Source organism: Ranitomeya imitator, chromosome 4, assembly GCF_032444005.1.
Source record: "Ranitomeya imitator isolate aRanImi1 chromosome 4, aRanImi1.pri, whole genome shotgun sequence".
NCBI lineage: Eukaryota > Metazoa > Chordata > Amphibia > Anura > Dendrobatidae > Ranitomeya > Ranitomeya imitator.
In genome coordinates, this window is record NC_091285.1 from 720,000,483 (window position 1) to 720,015,058 (window position 14,576).

The 14,576-nt window shown below is 49.2% G+C and overlaps 1 protein-coding gene across 1 annotated transcript in view; it reads right to left on the reverse strand.

Moving 5' to 3' along the window:
- LOC138677437 (RNA-binding protein FXR2-like) overlaps positions 1–14,576 on the reverse strand; it is a 41,365-nt gene that overhangs the window by 21,648 nt on the left and 5,141 nt on the right. The window contains exon 2 of the mRNA XM_069767565.1: positions 3,458–3,510. Coding sequence (XP_069623666.1) covers positions 3,458–3,510 — 53 coding nt within the window. The remainder of the gene's footprint in view (positions 1–3,457; positions 3,511–14,576) is intronic.

Sequence of the window (14,576 nt, forward strand, 5' to 3'; positions counted from 1 at the left end):
GGATGAAATGTATGTACAAAAATAGAAGTGGAATGGCACCAGGTGTCTCCTCCACAGGTAAGATATAACGTGGAGTTTGCCTAAATCTCAAATTACAAGCACTGGAATATGGACACAAGAGACTCGAATTAGAACCACTGCGGCATGCAGTAAACAATAGCGTTGGGGTGGTGCTCAACATCAATAGCAATACGAATCCAAAAATAAAGGAAAAAAGAAGTTGCACTCACCCGATGTTGCTATACAGAAATGTCCTTTATTCAGAGCATACAAGCGCAAGCGCGAAACGGCCGTCGTCCTCTTGCCTCCTCTTGCACTCCTCTCCTCACCAAGCCGCCTCTCCATTATAGGTCTGTGAGTGTATGCTCTGAATAAAGGACATTTCTGTATAGCAACATCGGGTGAGTGCCACTTCTTTTTTCCTTTATTTTTGGGTAGGGATGAAATAGATTCAGCAAAGTGAGGCCCGACTTTCTAAACAGAGCGAGGATAGGAAAGATAACTTTGCGGTCTACACAAAACCCTAAAGGAAACCACGCAAAGGGGGCAAAAAGACCCTCCGTACCGAACTAACGGCACGGAGGTACACCCCTTGCGTCCCAGAGCTTCCAGCAAAACAAATAAGACAAGCTGGACAGAAAAAATAGCAACAAATAGCAAAGAAGCACTTAGCTATGCAGAGCAGCAGGCCACAGGAATGATCCAGAGAAAAACAAGTCCAACACTGGAACATTGACAGGAAGCCAGGATCAAAGCATTAGGTGGAGTTAAGTAGAGAAGCACCTAACGACCTCACCAGATCACCTGAGGGAGGAAACTCAGAAGCTGCAGTACCACTTTCCTCCACAAACGGAAGCTCCCAGAGAGAGCCAGCCGAAGTACCACTTGTGACCACAGGAGGGAGCTCTGCCACAAAATTCACAACAGTGCGGGCTGTATATGGGGGAGTGCTGGATTACTGACCAGGGGTGCGAGGCTGTATATGGGGGGAGTGCTGGATTACTGACCAGGGGTGTGAGGCTGTATATGGGGGGGGGGGGGGGGGGGAGTGCTGGATTACTGACCAGGGGTGCGAGGCTGTATATAGAGGAGTGCTGGATTACTGACCAGGGGTGCGAGGCTGTATATGGAGGAAGTGCTGGATTACTGACCAGGGGTGCGGGGCTGTATATAGAGGAGTGCTGGATTACTGACCAGGGGTGCGAGGCTGTATATGGAGGAAGAGCTGGATTACTGACCAGGGGTGCGAGGCTGTATATGGAGGAGTGCTGGATTACTGACCAGGGGTGCGAGGCTGTATATGGAGGAAGTGCTGGATTACTGACCAGGGGTGCGGGGCTGAATATAGAGGAGTGCTGGATTACTGACCAGGGGTGCGAGGCTGTATATGGGGGGAGTGCTGGATTACTGACCAGGGGTGTGGGGCTGTATACAGAGGAGTGCTGGATTACTGACCAGGGGTGCGGGGTTGTATATGGAGGGGGAAGGGGGGGGGGGGGGGGGGGGAGTGCTGGATTACTGACAAGGGGTGCGAGGCTGTATATAGAGGAGTGCTGGATTACTGACCAGGGGTGCGGGGCTGTATATGGGGGAAGTGCTGCATTACTGACCAGGGGTGCGGGGCTGTATATGGAGGAGTGCTGCATTACTGACCAGGGGTGCGGGGCTGTATATGGGGGGAGTGCTGGATTACTGACCAGGGGTGCGGGCTGTATATGGGGGGAGTGCTTGATTATTAACCAGGGGTGCGCGGCTGTATATGGGGGGAGTGCTGGATTACTGACCAGGGGTGCGGGGCTGTATATAGAGGAGTGCTGGATTACTGACCAGGGGTGCGAGGCTGTATATGGGGGGAGTGCTTGATTACTGACCAGGGGTGCGGGGCTGTATATGGGGGAGTGCTGGATTACTGACCAGGGGTGCACGGCTGTATATGGAGGAAGTGCTGGATTACTGACCAGGGGTGCGGGGCTGTATATGGGGGGAGTGCTGGATTACTGACCAGGGGTGCGGGGCTGTATATAGAGGAGTGCTGGATTACTGACCAGGGGTGTGGGGCTGTATATGGGGGGAGTGCTGGATTACTGACCAGGGGTGCGGGGCTGTATATGGAGGAGTGCTGGATTACTGACCAGGGGTGCGGGGCTGTATATGGGGGGAGTGCTTGATTACTGACCAGGGGTGCGGGGCTGTATATGGGGGGAGTGCTGGATTACTGACCAGGGGTGCGGGGCTGTATATAGAAGAGTGCTGGATTACTGACCAGGGGTGCGGGGCTGTATATGGGGGGAGTGCTGGATTACTGACCAGGGGTGCGAGGCTGTATATGGGGGGAGTGCTGGATTACTGACCAGGGGTGCGAGGCTGTATATGGGGGGAGTGCTGGATTACTGACAAGGGGTGCGGGGCTGTATATGGGGGGAGTGCTGGATTACTGACCAGGGGTGCGGGGCTGTATATGGGGGGAGTGCTGGATTACTGACCAGGGGTGCGGGGCTGTATATGGGGGGAGTGCTGGATTACTGACCAGGGGTGCGGGGCTGTATATAGAGGAGTGCTGGATTACTGACCAGGGGTGCGGGGCTGTATATGGGGGGAGTGCTGGATTACTGACAAGGGGTGCGGGGTTGTATATGGGGGGAGTGCTGGATTACTGACCAGGGGTGCGGGGTTGTATATGGGGGGGGGGGGGGGGGAAGGAGTGCTGGATTACTGACCAGGGGTGCGAGGCTGTATATAGAGGGGTGCGGGGCTGTATATGGGGGGAGTGCTGGATTACTGACCAGGGGTGCGGGCTGTATATGGGGAGACTGCTGGTTACTGACCAGGGGTGCGGGGCTGTATATGGGGAGACTGCTGGATTACTGACCAGGGGTGCGGGGCTGTATATGGAGGAGTGCTGGATTACTGACCAGGGGTGCGGGGCTGTATATGGGGGGAGTGCTGGATTACTGACCAGGGGTGCGGGGCTGTATATGGAGGAGTGCTGGATTACTGACCAGGGGTGCGGGGCTGTATATGGAGGAGTGCTGGATTACTGACCAGGGGTGCGGGGCTGTATATGGGGGGAGTGCTGGATTACTGACCAGGGGTGCGGGGCTGTATATGGAGGAGTGCTGGATTACTGACCAGGGGTGCGGGGCTGTATATGGGGGGAGTGCTGGATTACTGACCAGGGGTGCGGGGCTGTATATGGGGGGGAGTGCTGGATTACTGACCAGGGGTGCGGGGCTGTATATGGGGGGAGTGCTGGATTACTGACCAGGGGTGCGGGGCTGTATATGGGGGGAGTGCTGGATTACTGACTGTTGGCAGCCCCTTAAGCAGAAGTAATCTGCCCCCACAAGGGTCCCGCCCTTTGACAGTGGCCCTGGGCCGGTTATGGACATGGCACCAGCGCAACTCTTCTTGCACATACAGGGGGCGCTCTTCATGTCACGGGCAGCTGACTACTCACTTGTTTGGGAACACAGCAGTGACAGTATCCTCCTGGACGTCCTGGACAAATCCCTGCAGAAGGAAGATAGCAGTGAGCAGCGGACCCCGACATATGAACACCGACCCCAACATATGGACACCTGTGCCTGAAGTCTGAAGGGAAGGGGAGCAGACACTGATACTGGGGCACAATTCACTGTATATAGTATAGAGGAGACACTGAGGAGAGGGGGAGCAGACACTGATACTGGGGACACAATTCACTGTATATAGTATAGAGGAGACACTGAGGAGAGGGGGAGCAGACACTGATACTGGGGGACACAATTCACTGTATATAGTATAGAGGAGACACTGAGGAGAGGGGGAGCAGACACTGATACTGGGGGCACAATTCACTGTATATAGTATAGAGGAGACACTGAGGAGAGGAGGAGCAGACACTGATACTGGGGCACAATTCACTGTATATAGTATAGAGGAGACACTGAGGAGAGGAGGAGCAGACACTGATACTGGGGCACAATTCACTGTATATAGTATAGAGGAGACACTGAGGAGAGGGGGAGCAGACACTGATACTGGGGGCACAATTCACTGTATATAGTATAGAGGAGACACTGAGGAGAGGAGGAGCAGACACTGATACTGGGGCACAATTCACTGTATATAGTATAGAGGAGACACTGAGGAGAGGGGGAGCAGACACTGATACTGGGGCACAATTCACTGTATATAGTATAGAGGAGACACTGAGGAGAGGGGGAGCAGACACTGATACTGGGGACACAATTCACTGTATATAGTATAGAGGAGACACTGAGGAGAGGGGGAGCAGACACTGATACTGGGGACACAATTCACTGTATATAGTATAGAGGAGACACTGAGGAGAGGGGGAGCAGACACTGATACTGGGGACACAATTCACTGTATATAGTATAGAGGAGACACTGAGGAGAGGAGGAGCAGACACTGATACTGGGGACACAATTCACTGTATATAGTATAGAGGAGACACTGAGGAGAGGAGGAGCAGACACTGATACTGGGGACACAATTCACTGTATATAGTATAGAGGAGACACTGAGGAGAGGAGGAGCAGACACTGATACTGGGGAGACACAATTCACTGTATATAGTATAGAGGAGACACTGAGGAGAGGGGGAGCAGACACTGATACTGGGACACAATTCACTGTATATAGTATAGAGGAGACACTGAGGAGAGGAGGAGCAGACACTGATACTGGGGACACAATTCACTGTATATAGTATAGAGGAGACACTGAGGAGAGGGGGAGCAGACACTGATACTGGGGGCACAATTCACTGTATATAGTATAGAGGAGACACTGAGGAGAGGAGGAGCAGACACTGATACTGGGGCACAATTCACTGTATATAGTATAGAGGAGACACTGAGGAGAGGAGGAGCAGACACTGATACTGGGACACAATTCACTGTATATAGGTATAGAGGAGACACTGAGGAGAGGAGGAGCAGACACTGATACTGGGGCACAATTCACTGTATATAGTATAGAGGAGACACTGAGGAGAGGGGGAGCAGACACTGATACTGGGGCACAATTCACTGTATATAGTATAGAGGAGACACTGAGGAGAGGAGGAGCAGACACTGATACTGGGACACAATTCACTGTATATAGTATAGAGGAGACACTGAGGAGAGGAGGAGCAGACACTGATACTGGGGCACAATTCACTGTATATAGTATAGAGGAGACACTGAGGAGAGGGGGAGCAGACACTGATACTGGGGACACAATTCACTGTATATAGTATAGAGGAGACACTGAGGAGAGGAGGAGCAGACACTGATACTGGGGGCACAATTCACTGTATATAGTATAGAGGAGACACTGAGGAGAGGAGGAGCAGACACTGATACTGGGGGCACAATTCACTGTATATAGTATAGAGGAGACACTGAGGAGAGGAGGAGGCAGACACTGATACTGGGGACACAATTCACTTTATATAGTATAGAGGAGACACTGAGGAGAGGGGGAGCAGACACTGATACTGGGGGCACAATTCACTGTATATAGTATAGAGGAGACACTGAGGAGAGGAGGAGCAGACACTGATACTGGGGACACAATTCACTGTATATAGTATAGAGGAGACACTGAGGAGAGGAGGAGCAGACACTGATACTGGGGACACAATTCACTGTATATAGTATAGAGGAGACACTGAGGAGAGGAGGAGCAGACACTGATACTGGGGGCACAATTCACTGTATATAGTATAGAGGAGACACTGAGGAGAGGAGGAGCAGACACTGATACTGGGGGCACAATTCACTGTATATAGTATAGAGGAGACACTGAGGAGAGGAGGAGCAGACACTGATACTGGGGACACAATTCACTGTATATAGTATAGAGGAGACACTGAGGAGAGGAGGAGCAGACACTGATACTGGGGACACAATTCACTGTATATAGTATAGAGGAGACACTGAGGAGAGGAGGAGCAGACACTGATACTGGGGCACAATTCACTGTATATAGTATAGAGGAGACACTGAGGAGAGGGGAGCAGACACTGATTACTGGGGCACAATTCACTGTATATAGTATAGAGGAGACACTGAGGAGAGGAGGAGCAGACACTGATACTGGGACACAATTCACTGTATATAGTATAGAGGAGACACTGAGGAGAGGAGGAGCAGACACTGATACTGGGGACACAATTCACTGTATATAGTATAGAGGAGACACTGAGGAGAGGAGGAGCAGACACTGATACTGGGGACACAATTCACTGTATATAGTATAGAGGAGACACTGAGGAGAGGAGGAGCAGACACTGATACTGGGGACACAATTCACTGTATATAGTATAGAGGAGACACTGAGGAGAGGGGAGCAGACACTGATACTGGGGACACAATTCACTGTATATAGTATAGAGGAGACACTGAGGAGAGGAGGAGCAGACACTGATACTGGGGCACAATTCACTGTATATAGTATAGAGGAGACACTGAGGAGAGGAGGAGCAGACACTGATACTGGGGACACAATTCACTGTATATAGTATAGAGGAGACACTGAGGAGAGGGGAGCAGACACTGATACTGGGGACACACTTACTGTATATAGTATAGAGGAGACACTGAGGAGAGGGGGAGCAGACACTGATACTGGGGCACAATTCACTGTATATAGTATAGAGGAGACACTGAGGAGAGGGGAGCAGACACTGATACTGGGGACACAATTCACTGTATATAGTATAGAGGAGACACTGAGGAGAGGAGGAGCAGACACTGATACTGGGGACACAATTCACTGTATATAGTAGAGGAGACACTGAGGAGAGGAGGAGCAGACACTGATACTGGGGACACAATTCACTGTATATAGTATAGAGGAGACACTGAGGAGAGGGGGAGCAGACACTGATACTGGGGCACAATTCACTGTATATAGTATAGAGGAGACACTGAGGAGAGGAGGAGCAGACACTGATACTGGGGACACAATTCACTGTATATAGTATAGAGGAGACACTGAGGAGAGGAGGAGCAGACACTGATACTGGGGACACAATTCACTGTATATAGTATAGAGGAGACACTGAGGAGAGGAGGAGCAGACACTGATACTGGGGCACAATTCACTGTATATAGTATAGAGGAGACACTGAGGAGAGGAGGAGCAGACACTGATACTGGGGACACAATTCACTGTATATAGTATAGAGGAGACACTGAGGAGAGGGGGAGCAGACACTGATACTGGGGGCACAATTCACTGTATATAGTATAGAGAGACACTGAGGAGAGGAGGAGCAGACACTGATACTGGGGACACAATTCACTGTATATAGTATAGAGGAGACACTGAGGAGAGGAGGAGCAGACACTGATACTGGGGACACAATTCACTGTATATAGTATAGAGGAGACACTGAGGAGAGGGGGAGCAGACACTGATACTGGGGGCACAATTCACTGTATATAGTATAGAGGAGACACTGAGGAGAGGAGGAGCAGACACTGATACTGGGGACACAATTCACTGTATATAGTATAGAGGAGACACTGAGGAGAGGAGGAGCAGACACTGATACTGGGGACACAATTCACTGTATATAGTATAGAGGAGACACTGAGGAGAGGAGGAGCAGACACTGATACTGGGGCACAATTCACTGTATATAGTATAGAGGAGACACTGAGGAGAGGAGGAGCAGACACTGATACTGGGGACACAATTCACTGTATATAGTATAGAGGAGACACTGAGGAGAGGGGGAGCAGACACTGATACTGGGGGCACAATTCACTGTATATAGTATAGAGGAGACACTGAGGAGAGGAGGAGCAGACACTGATACTGGGGACACAATTCACTGTATATAGTATAGAGGAGACACTGAGGAGAGGAGGAGCAGACACTGATACTGGGGACACAATTCACTGTATATAGTATAGAGGAGACACTGAGGAGAGGGGGAGCAGACACTGATACTGGGGCACAATTCACTGTATATAGTATAGAGGAGACACTGAGGAGAGGAGGAGCAGACACTGATACTGGGGCACAATTCACTGTATATAGTATAGAGGAGACACTGAGGAGAGGGGGAGCAGACACTGATACTGGGGCACAATTCACTGTATAGTATAGAGGAGGACACTGAGGAGAGGAGGAGCAGACACTGATACTGGGGACACAATTCACTGTATATAGTATAGAGGAGACACTGAGGAGAGGAGGAGCAGACACTGATACTGGGACACAATTCACTGTATATAGTATAGAGGAGACACTGAGGAGAGGGGGAGCAGACACTGATACTGGGGCACAATTCACTGTATATAGTATAGAGGAGACACTGAGGAGAGGAGGAGCAGACACTGATACTGGGGACACAATTCACTGTATATAGTATAGAGGAGACACTGAGGAGAGGAGGGAGCAGACACTGATACTGGGGCACAATTCACTGTATATAGTATAGAGGAGACACTGAGGAGAGGGGGAGCAGACACTGATACTGGGGGACACAATTCACTGTATATAGTATAGAGGAGACACTGAGGAGAGGAGGAGCAGACACTGATACTGGGGACACAATTCACTGTATATAGTATAGAGGAGACACTGAGGAGAGGAGGAGCAGACACTGATACTGGGGCACAATTCACTGTATATAGTATAGAGGGAGACACTGAGGAGAGGGGGAGCAGACACTGATACTGGGACACAATTCACTGTATATAGTATAAAGGAGACACTGAGGAGAGGAGGAGCAGACACTGATACTGGGGCACAATTCACTGTATATAGTATAGAGGAGACACTGAGGAGAGGAGGAGCAGACACTGATACTGGGGACACAATTCACTGTATATAGTATAGAGGAGACACTGAGGAGAGGAGGAGCAGACACTGATACTGGGGACACAATTCACTGTATATAGTATAGAGGAGACACTGAGGAGAGGAGGGAGCAGACACTGATACTGGGGACACAATTCACTGTATATAGTATAGAGGAGACACTGAGGAGAGGAGGAGCAGACACTGATACTGGGGCACAATTCACTGTATATAGTATAGAGGAGACACTGAGGAGAGGAGGAGCAGACACTGATACTGGGGACACAATTCACTGTATATAGTATAGAGGAGACACTGAGGAGAGGAGGAGCAGACACTGATACTGGGGACACAATTCACTGTATATAGTATAGAGGAGACACTGAGGAGAGGGGAGCAGACACTGATACTGGGGACACAATTCACTGTATATAGTATAGAGGAGACACTGAGGAGAGGAGGAGCAGACACTGATACTGGGGCACAATTCACTGTATATAGTATAGAGGAGACACTGAGGAGAGGAGGGAGCAGACACTGATACTGGGGCACAATTCACTGTATATAGTATAGAGGAGACACTGAGGAGAGGAGGAGCAGACACTGATACTGGGACACAATTCACTGTATATAGTATAGAGGAGACACTGAGGAGAGGAGGAGCAGACACTGATACTGGGGGCACAATTCACTGTATATAGTATAGAGGAGACACTGAGGAGAGGGGGAGCAGACACTGATACTGGGGCACAATTCACTGTATATAGTATAGAGGAGACACTGAGGAGAGGAGGAGCAGACACTGATACTGGGGCACAATTCACTGTATATAGTATAGAGGAGACACTGAGGAGAGGAGGAGCAGACACTGATACTGGGGGCACAATTCACTGTATATAGTATAGAGGAGACACTGAGGAGAGGAGGAGCAGACACTGATACTGGGGCACAATTCACTGTATATAGTATAGAGGAGACACTGAGGAGAGGAGGAGCAGACACTGATACTGGGGACACAATTCACTGTATATAGTATAGAGGAGACACTGAGGAGAGGAGGAGCAGACACTGATACTGGGGGCACAATTCACTGTATATAGTATAGAGGAGACACTGAGGAGAGGAGGAGCAGACACCTGATACTGGGGACACAATTCACTGTATATAGTATAGAGGAGACACTGAGGAGAGGAGGAGCAGACACTGATACTGGGGACACAATTCACTGTATATAGTATAGAGGAGACACTGAGGAGAGAGGGAGCAGACACTGATACTGGGGGCACAATTCACTGTATATAGTATAGAGGAGACACTGAGGAGAGGGGGAGCAGACACTGATACTGGGACACAATTCACTGTATATAGTATAGAGGAGACACTGAGGAGAGGGGAGCAGACACTGATACTGGGGCACAATTCACTGTATATAGTATAGAGGAGACACTGAGGAGAGAGGGAGCAGACACTGATACTGGGGGCACAATTCACTGTATATAGTATAGAGGAGACACTGAGGAGAGGGGGAGCAGACACTGATACTGGGGACACAATTCACTGTATATAGAAGAGAGACACTGAGGAGAGGAGGAGCAGACACTGATACTGGGCACAATTCACTGTATATAGTATAGAGGAGACACTGAGGAGAGGAGGGAGCAGACACTGATACTGGGGGCACAATTCACTGTATATAGTATAGAGGAGACACTGAGGAGAGGAGGGAGCAGACACTGATACTGGGGACAATTCACTGTATATAGTATAGAGGAGACACTGAGGAGAGGAGGAGCAGACACTGATACTGGGGACACAATTCACTGTATATAGTATAGAGGAGACACTGAGGAGAGGAGGAGCAGACACTGATACTGGGGACACAATTCACTGTATATAGTATAGAGGAGACACTGAGGAGAGGGGGAGCAGACACTGATACTGGGGCACAATTCACTGTATATAGTATAGAGGAGACACTGAGGAGAGGGGGAGCAGACACTGATACTGGGGACACAATTCACTGTATATAGTATAGAGGAGACACTGAGGAGAGGGGGAGCAGACACTGATACTGGGGCACAATTCACTGTATATAGTATAGAGGAGACACTGAGGAGAGGGGGAGCAGACACTGATACTGGGGACACAATTCACTGTATATAGTATAGAGGAGACACTGAGGAGAGGAGGAGCAGACACTGATACTGGGGCACAATTCACTGTATATAGTATAGAGGAGACACTGAGGAGAGGGGGAGCAGACACTGATACTGGGGACACAATTCACTGTATATAGTATAGAGGAGACACTGAGGAGAGAGGGAGCAGACACTGATACTGGGGACACAATTCACTGTATATAGTATAGAGGAGACACTGAGGAGAGGAGGGAGCAGACACTGATACTGGGGGCACAATTCACTGTATATAGTATAGAGGAGACACTGAGGAGAGGGGGAGCAGACACTGATACTGGGGACACAATTCACTGTATATAGTATAGAGGAGACACTGAGGAGAAGAGGAGCAGACACTGATACTGGGACACAATTCACTGTATATAGTATAGAGGAGACACTGAGGGAGAGGGGAGCAGACACTGATACTGGGGCACAATTCACTGTATATAGTATAGAGGAGACACTGAGGAGAGGAGGAGCAGACACTGATACTGGGACACAATTCACTGTATATAGTATAGAGGAGACACTGAGGAGAGGGGAGCAGACACTGATACTGGGACACAATTCACTGTATATAGTATAGAGGAGACACTGAGGGAGGGGGAGCAGACACTGATACTGGGGGCACAATTCACTGTATATAGTATAGAGGAGACACTGAGGAGAGGGGGAGCAGACACTGATACTGGGGGCACAATTCACTGTATATAGTATAGAGGAGACACTGAGGAGAGGGAGGAGCAGACACTGATACTGGGGCACAATTCACTGTATATAGTATAGAGGAGACACTGAGGGGAGGGGGAGCAGACACTGATACTGGGGGCACAATTCACTGTATATAGTATAGAGGAGACACTGAGGAGAGGGGGAGCAGACACTGATACTGGGGACACAATTCACTGTATATAGTATAGAGGAGACACTGAGGAGAGGGGGAGCAGACACTGATACTGGGGGCACAATTCACTGTATATAGTATAGAGGAGACACTGAGGAGAGGAGGAGCAGACACTGATACTGGGACACAATTCACTGTATATAGTATAGAGGAGACACTGAGGAGAGGGGGAGCAGACACTGATACTGGGTACACAATTCACTGTATATAGTATAGAGGAGACACTGAGGAGAGGGGGAGCAGACACTGATACTGGGGCACAATTCACTGTATATAGTATAGAGGAGACACTGAGGAGAGGAGGAGCAGACACTGATACTGGGACACAATTCACTGTATATAGTATAGAGGAGACACTGAGGAGAGGGGGGAGCAGACACTGATACTGGGGTACACAATTCACTGTATATAGTATAGAGGAGACACTGAGGAGAGGGGGAGCAGACACTGATACTGGGGCACAATTCACTGTATATAGTATAGAGGAGACACTGAGGAGAGGAGGAGCAGACACTGATACTGGGGACACAATTCACTGTATATAGTATAGAGGAGACACTGAGGAGAGGGGGAGCAGACACTGATACTGGGGGCACAATTCACTGTATATAGTATAGAGGAGACACTGAGGAGAGGGGGAGCAGACACTGATACTGGGGGCACAATTCACTGTATATAGTATAGAGGAGACACTGAGGAGAGGAGGAGCAGACACTGATACTGGGGACACAATTCACTGTATATAGTATAGAGGAGACACTGAGGAGAGGAGGAGCAGACACTGATACTGGGGCACAATTCACTGTATATAGTATAGAGGAGACACTGAGGAGAGGAGGAGCAGACACTGATACTGGGACACAATTCACTGTATATAGTATAGAGGAGACACTGAGGAGAGGAGGAGCAGACACTGATACTGGGGACACAATTCACTGTATATAGTATAGAGGAGACACTGAGGAGAGGAGGAGCAGACACTGATACTGGGGACACAATTCACTGTATATAGTATAGAGGAGACACTGAGGAGAGGAGGAGCAGACACTGATACTGGGACACAATTCACTGTATATAGTATAGAGGAGACACTGAGGAGAGGAGGAGCAGACACTGATACTGGGGGCACAATTCACTGTATATAGTATAGAGGAGACACTGAGGAGAGGGGGAGCAGACACTGATACTGGGGACACAATTCACTGTATATAGTATAGAGGAGACACTGAGGAGAGGAGGAGCAGACACTGATACTGGGGACACAATTCACTGTATATAGTATAGAGGAGACACTGAGGAGAGGAGGAGCAGACACTGATACTGGGGACACAATTCACTGTATATAGTATAGAGGAGACACTGAGGAGAGGAGGGAGCAGACACTGATACTGGGGCACAATTCACTGTATATAGTATAGAGGAGACACTGAGGAGAGGAGGAGCAGACACTGATACTGGGACACAATTCACTGTATATAGTATAGAGGAGACACTGAGGAGAGGAGGAGCAGACACTGATACTGGGGACACAATTCACTGTATATAGTATAGAGGAGACACTGAGGAGAGGAGGAGCAGACACTGATACTGGGGACACAATTCACTGTATATAGTATAGAGGAGACACTGAGGAGAGGGGGAGCAGACACTGATACTGGGACACAATTCACTGTATATAGTATAGAGGAGACACTGAGGAGAGGAGGAGCAGACACTGATACTGGGGACACAATTCACTGTATATAGTATAGAGGAGACACTGAGGAGAGGAGGAGCAGACACTGATACTGGGGACACAATTCACTGTATATAGTATAGAGGAGACACTGAGGAGAGGAGGAGCAGACACTGATACTGGGGACACAATTCACTGTATATAGTATAGAGGAGACACTGAGGAGAGGGGGAGCAGACACTGATACTGGGACACAATTCACTGTATATAGTATAGAGGAGGACACTGAGGAGAGGAGGAGCAGACACTGATACTGGGGACACAATTCACTGTATATAGTATAGAGGAGACACTGAGGAGAGGAGGAGCAGACACTGATACTGGGGGCACAATTCACTGTATATAGTATAGAGGAGACACTGAGGAGAGGGGGAGCAGACACTGATACTGGGCACAATTCACTGTATATAGTATAGAGGAGACACTGAGGAGAGGGGAGCAGACACTGATACTGGGGCACAATTCACTGTATATAGTATAGAGGAGACACTGAGGAGAGGAGGAGCAGACACTGATACTGGGGACACAATTCACTGTATATAGTATAGAGGAGACACTGAGGAGAGGGGAGCAGACACTGATACTGGGGACACAATTCACTGTATATAGTATAGAGGAGACACTGAGGAGAGGAGGAGCAGACACTGATACTGGGGCACAATTCACTGTATATAGTATAGAGGAGACACTGAGGAGAGGGGAGCAGACACTGATACCATTGGGGACACAATTCACTGTATATAGTATAGAGGAGACACTGAGGAGAGGAGGGAGCAGACACTGATACTGGGGACACAATTCACTGTATATAGTATAGAGGAGACACTGAGGAGAGGAGGAGCAGACACTGATACTGGGACACAATCACTGTATATAGTATAGAGGAGACACTGAGTGAGAGGAGGAGCAGACACTGATACTGGGGCACAATTCACTGTATATAGTATAG